This window comes from Ziziphus jujuba, chromosome 5 (genome assembly GCF_031755915.1).
Source record: "Ziziphus jujuba cultivar Dongzao chromosome 5, ASM3175591v1".
NCBI lineage: Eukaryota > Viridiplantae > Streptophyta > Magnoliopsida > Rosales > Rhamnaceae > Ziziphus > Ziziphus jujuba.
In genome coordinates, this window is record NC_083383.1 from 10,082,533 (window position 1) to 10,088,996 (window position 6,464).

Genomic DNA, 6,464 nt, shown 5'->3' on the forward strand with positions numbered 1-6,464 from the left:
ACTTTCCCAACTATATGAGTTGATGAAATCCGACCGACATCAATGTAAGCCACGTGTACTCAAACCTTCATTCCTAAGCAAGCATTAACATGCATTCAACAGAAATATTTATTTATTTATTATTATTATTATTATTTTTAAGTGTTTTCAGATATTTTATCATCAAAAATTCAGTTTTATTCCAAATCAGATTCTCGCTGTCTGCACGTAATTTCAAGGTCCATCAGAGGGGAGCCACCAGGAAGGTAATATTGAAGAAGAAAAAAGGAAATTCAAAAAAAAAAAAAAAAAAAAAAAAGGGGAAAGAAAAAGTTAATTTGTCAAGTTTTTACAGCTCTGAGAAAACGAATACGAACCCAATTAGAAAAGAGAGAGAGAGAGAGAGAGAGAGAGAGAGAGAGAGCCTCACTGTCATGCACTTTGGCGCTACTCGTCGGAAATTGCAAAAAGTAAGAGTTCGTAAAAGTGCTTCTTCTCTCTTCTCATTTGTGCATTTTCTTTATTAGGGTTTTTTTTTGGAAAAATATTTTTTTTTCTCTTTGTTTCGAATCCACTAAAGCTGATCCAGAATCCCCACTTGCTTTCGACTCGCTCGGTCTGACTCGATCTATGTACAATTCAAAGTGAGTTTTTTTTTTTTTTTTTTTTCCTTTTCTCTTTCTTGAATTTTCTACTCCCTCAGGAAAAATCTGGGTATACTAGGTAGTTGCCGCTTGAGAGTGTGAATTTCTTATTGTTTGGTTTTGGGGTTCGGTTTGAATTTGGTGCAAGTTTGGTGGAACTCATAATGGGGTTTTGTAATTATATCTGTCCTGGTTGATTTGCGCTGTAATTTTTCGATGATTCCGAGAGACATTGATAAATTTGACCCGGTCAGAGAGGAAGAAAAATCGAAAACCCAATTTAGAAATTTTTAGGCATTTAGCTGCTCAAAATTTGTACTCTTTTGGATTTCCAGTGAGATTCGGAGTTCAAAGATTTGATCTTTAAAATTAAAAAAATTGTTTTGATTAGGAAGTTGAATGGCGTCTTCATCGTCGGTGAATAACAGTCGCATTGAAAATTTGATAGCTGCAAGCAAGTCGCTGAGACTTAGCTTAGAGAAATCTAAGGCTCTAGGGTTAGCTCTTGAAAGAGCAGGACCGAGATTCGAAGAGATTAACCAGAGATTGCCTTCCCTTGAAGCTGCTGTCAGACCCATTCGAGCTGATAAGGAAGCTCTTGTTGCCGTTGGTGGTCATATTAACCGTGCTGTTGGCCCAGCAGCAGCTGTGCTTAAGGTGTTTGATGCAGTTCATGGGCTCGAAAAGTCTCTGTTATCGGATCCGCGGAATGATCTTCCTGGCTATTTATCGGTGTTGAAACGTCTGGAAGAGGCTTTGAGGTTTTTGGGTGATAACTGTGGATTGGCTATTCAGTGGTTGGAGGATATAGTGGAGTACTTGGAGGATAATGCGGTTGCGGATAACCGGTACCTTTCAAATCTAAAGAAGTCGCTGAAAAATCTTAGAGAATTGCAAAACGATGAGGAGAGGGCCCGGCTCGATGGTGGCCTTCTAGAAGCCGCATTGGACAAATTAGAAAATGAGTTCCGCCAACTCCTCATTGAACATAGCGTGCCACTTCCTATGTCATCGTCAATTGGAGAGCAAGCCTGCATTGCACCATCACCATTGCCTGTTACTGTCATTCAGAAATTGCAGGCAATTCTTGGGAGGTTGATCGCTAATAATAGGCTAGAGAAGTGCATATCTATTTATGTCGAAGTTAGGAGTTCAAATGTTAGGGCTAGTTTGCAGGCTCTTGATTTGGATTATCTTGAAATATCTATTTCAGAGTTTAATGACGTCCAGAGCATAGAAGGCTATATAGAGAAATGGGGAAAGCATTTGGAGTTTGCAGTGAAACACTTGTTTGAGGTGGAGTATAAGCTCTGTAACGATGTTTTTGAGAGGATTGGATTGGATGTATGGATGGGTTGCTTTGCAAAGATAGCTGCTCAAGCTGGTATTCTTGCATTTCTTCAATTTGGGAAGACTGTTACGGAAAGTAAGAAAGACCCTGTAAAGCTTCTGAAGTTGTTGGATATATTTGCATCCTTGAACAGGTTGAGGCTGGACTTCAACCGGCTTTTTGGTGGAGCAGCATGCATTGAAATCCAAAACCTAACAAGGGATCTCATCAAGAGGGTAATTGATGGAGCAGCCGAGATTTTCGGGGAGCTTCTGGTTCAGGTGGAGTTACAAAGGCAGACTCCGCCTCCTCAAGATGGGGGAGTACCAAGATTGGTGAGCATCCTTACGGATTATTGTAATAAACTGCTTGGTGATAATTATAAGCCCGTCCTAACCCAGGTTCTGGTCATTCATCGAAGTTGGAAACATAAAAACTTTCAAGAGAGGCTCCTTATCAATGAGGTTTTGAAGATAGTTAAAGCCATTGAAATAAATTTAGAGACTTGGATGAAGGCTTATGAGGACACCGCCCTATCTTCCTTCTTTGCAATGAACAATCATTGGCACTTGTTCAAGCACCTAAGGGGAACTAAACTTGGGGATCTTTTGGGAGATTCTTGGTTAAGAGAACATGAACAGTACAAGGACTATTATGCTGCAATCTTTTTGAAAGAGAGCTGGGGTAAGCTTCCTAGTCATTTAAGTCGGGAGGGCCTCATTCTTTTCTCAGGTGGGCGAGCTACTGCACGTGATCTTGTCAAGAAAAGGCTGAAAAAGTTCAATGAATCTTTTGATGAAATGTATACGAAGCAGTCTATGTGGGTTGTCTTGGAGAAAGATCTGAGAGAGAAGACATGCCAGCTTATAGTGCAGGCAGTTGTTCCTGTTTATCGAAGCTACATGCAGAACTATGGGCCCTTGGTTGAGCAAGATTCAAGTTCCGGCAAGTATGCAAAATATTCAGTGCAGACTTTGGAAAACATGATCATGTCTCTTTTTCAGCCAAAGCCAGGGAGATATGGCAGCTTCAAAGGTAGGTCACCTGCTGGAAAGTTCAATAATGGTGTGCCAGATCATCGTCGAACTGCCTCAGCAGTTGTGTGATTATCTTACCTTTTTTCTTGAGGAGCCACATGCCAGAATTAACCCTCTTGGGTGGTTAGTCTTTCACCCTGTATATATCTACATCCTCAGGGGCCTGAAACTATTACATATTAGTTGTCTTCTTATGGTTTTTGGGCCATGAAGTTCTTCTCTTAAGTATTGTCATCTACACATGTGGCTTCTTCATGAGGTGGAAATTTTGAAAACTGTGGCTGAATGTCATGAAGATTGAATCCACTGCCTTGATAATTGTGCAAAATGATGGGGTCCCTTAGACTTTCATTGCATAAATTGCAAGCGAGTATATGACCCAAAGTTCGTATATTAATATATTCAGATATAGTTATCAATTTTTCTTTCATGTCAACTCAATGATTCAGTTGCTAGATAGGAAGCAGGAAAAACCTTATAGCTTGCCAGATTTAATGTACAATTCTTTGATATAAAGTGCATCAAGAGGTCTAGCTGTGATTGAAGTATTTACTTGTTAGAAATTTCAAGAAGGTATTGGTATCTAGGGCTGGGGCCTTAATTAGATCCTTGTTCTTGTTCTAAATGGCTGACATTTTTAAGATCTTACAGATGTATTACAGCTATGTGTATTGAAATTCTGGTGACAAATAAATTATCTATTAAATTTTGGTCCTTTAATTCTTTGGGTTTATGTGGAATGTCCTTTTGTCGTGGCTGTATGAACTTTTGACTCATTCATATTGGTGATTCCACTATCTTCATTTGGTTGGAGAGCAGAGCATATTTTATTTCTAGCTTTTCTTGTTTTTTCTTTTTTCCTTTTGTTTCCACTCCTTTCCTTTTGGTATCTTATTTAGTGGTTGCTGGGTGTGTACTAATATTTGTATGTTGCTTGTTAAGGCGCCATTTGGTATTCTAGAAGTTCTGATCAGAAATAGAGTAATTTACTTTGGATGATGTGAGTTTGTTAACACAAGCCCTAACCATTCAGCTACTTACATTCTGAAATCATTTTGTAAATGGTGGTTTATGACCAAGCAGCAATTTGCTTATGGCAGTCGTGAGGTTTGTAAGACAACGGATGCAGGTGGATCCTGAGATTGGAAACTCTCATCAGTTGTACCTATGAGTGTCTGAAGGAGTCCCTGCTTCTCCATCCGACCTGAACAAGAAAGATTTGCCACTATATCCTATTCCTATTTTACATACTAACTTTCATGTTATATGGCCCTGTTAGTTTCTCTCTTAACCTAGGTATACATACTGGTTGGTGTTAGATGTTATAAAAAACTAACATAGAACCCTAACTTGCGTTGTCTGATGGTTGAGTTGCTCTTTAGTCAGTTATATACGGTTTCGTGATGTCTTATCGTCCTGTTGGCTATATTTGTCATCTTATTGTCTCTCTCCTTATGTGAACTGGGTTAATAAGTAGGTTTTGTGAGGGAAAAGATGTTCCAGTTTACTGGTTCCTGTAACTGGCAAGTTGGTTGATCAAGGAATAGATTCCATTCTCTGCTACTTTTCTACATAAAATAGGATGACTTGTAGGAAATTGATAATTCATGCTGACTTTTATAAAGTAAATAAATTAGGTGAGGTTGGAGGAATTGTGGGGTGTGTTTTTGGCTTAGCTAAAGGTGCTATATTTGTTTTTAGTACCTTTTATATTGTTTTTCCTGTTTTCACAGGTACCTTATCGTCTGCTCAATTTGCCTGCATTATTGTAAAAAGCAAAAAATTCAAAGTTGGCTTAGTGCCGATGTGGCCTTCATATGTGTTTAAGACAAAGCAAATGCATCATATCTAAGCTTCTTTAGTACCCTTTGAAACTTTATCATGAAAGCCGCCCTACCCAAATTGATAGCCCAACTTATTTGACTTCTGGTTGGTAATTCATTGGGTTAAAATTGTGATATTTCTTGTACCACCAAGCTGACCATAATGATGAATGCTCTTTTTTTAATGTAAAAGTTATATCTCTTAAGGATTGACATGTTGATTTAATGTATCTATCACAAACTTGGTAGAATCAGTCCAGAAGATTAGGTCTTAGCCGCTTTCAAACCTTCTTTTTGGATAAGATTGCTGGTAGAAATCGGTTGTATTCATCTATGGTTTTCTATGATGTTACATCCCGGCGTCTACTTTACTAGATAGTAGAGGACCATTTGAGAAAAGCAAATAAGATAAACAAAGAAAGAACAGAAATAAAATTCAATTTGCTGCCCTTTGGGGAACATAGAAGAAAGGAAATGAAAAACAAAAATGAATATGGGAGTGAGAATTGAGGCAGCAAACCTGAAAGGAGTCTAAGGATTCTAAAAAGGAATGGAGAAAAAAGAAAAAAAAGAAAAAAAAGAAAGACAGAATTTCGTACTTTTTTTCTACAGATAGATGATTAGAATACAATTTTCTTTTTTATTTATCTTTTTTGAATATATAGTGTACATCTTATCTTCTTTTCTATATATAGTTAGATGGTAAACATTTTTTTCTTGTAGTTCAATCATATACCATTTATTTTATAACTATATTTAGCCTCCATTTGGTAGGAGGGATGAAAAATAAAAAGGATGGGGAAATGGAGGGATGGAAGGATTCCAATCTATCCCTCTTTTTGTTTTGTTTGGCATAATAAAGAAGGATGGAAAGTACATTTGCATCCTTTGTTTGAGAAATGAAAGAAAAAGAAAATATTTTAGATTTCAAAAGAAAATATTTTAGATATCAAATAACTATATTAACCTTTATTACCTAATTACATTATAATTTTATATGAATATTATATTATTTAAAAGAATATTATTAATATAAAAATAACCAAAAAAATTTATTTCCCTTTATTTTTTTTGGGGGGCTTTATAAATATGTGTTGATTTGCAATATATATATATTGGTACTCAATGTTCTTTTTTTAAAATTATTTTTTCTAGAATTACGTTTCTGTTTCTCTTTTTCAGCTATAAGTTTTTTCTTTTTATGAGGGAGGGCACAAGTGGCATATACTATACTATATGATTAACGATAAATATTTATTTAAGGTTCTTGCAAAATCAAAAAAAAAAAAAAAAAAAAAAACTTGATTCAAACCCAAAAAAATAATTACCAATAACCAAAAATAGTTTCAATAAATGGATAGTAAAAAAATAATTTTAATTATTTTATTCATGGGTATAGTTTATTCTTTTACTAATTCCTTCATTTATAGAGAGATTGCTTTGGATGAAAATGTATCCCTTCTCATTTCCATCCTTCCTATTTTCCATTTTAACCAAAGAATATATTTGCTTCCCCTCTATTCATTTTTCCATCACTCCCTTTCTTTCCTTCCACTCTTCCACCTAACCAAACAAAGCCTTAACCCATGTAAGTTAAAATGGATCAAGTTTTGTTTTTGTTTTATTGTTCTATTAATTTTCTACTACCGAA

General features: G+C 36.1%; 1 protein-coding gene across 2 annotated transcripts; it reads left to right on the top strand.

The window, feature by feature from the left end:
- The first annotated feature begins 228 nt into the window (after positions 1 to 228).
- On the top strand, positions 229 to 3,710 carry LOC107404777 (exocyst complex component EXO70A1). 2 transcript variants are annotated; one of them, XM_016011775.4, is made up of 2 exons: positions 229 to 623; positions 1,015 to 3,710. In XM_016011775.4, exon 2 carries the CDS (start codon positions 1,023 to 1,025, stop codon positions 3,057 to 3,059), a length of 2,037 nt encoding a protein of 678 aa, XP_015867261.2. In that variant the 5' UTR covers positions 229 to 623; positions 1,015 to 1,022; the 3' UTR covers positions 3,060 to 3,710. The 2 variants fall into 2 exon arrangements, with proteins under 2 accessions (XP_015867261.2, XP_015867262.2); XM_016011776.4 differs by having other exon boundaries at positions 229 to 449.
- The last annotated feature ends 2,754 nt before the right edge of the window (positions 3,711 to 6,464 follow it).

What these genes read in the sequence shown, in the direction of transcription:
- LOC107404777 (XM_016011775.4), top strand. Translation starts at nt 1,023, where the DNA reads ATGGCGTCTTCATCGTCGGTGAATAACAGTCGCATTGAAAATTTGATA.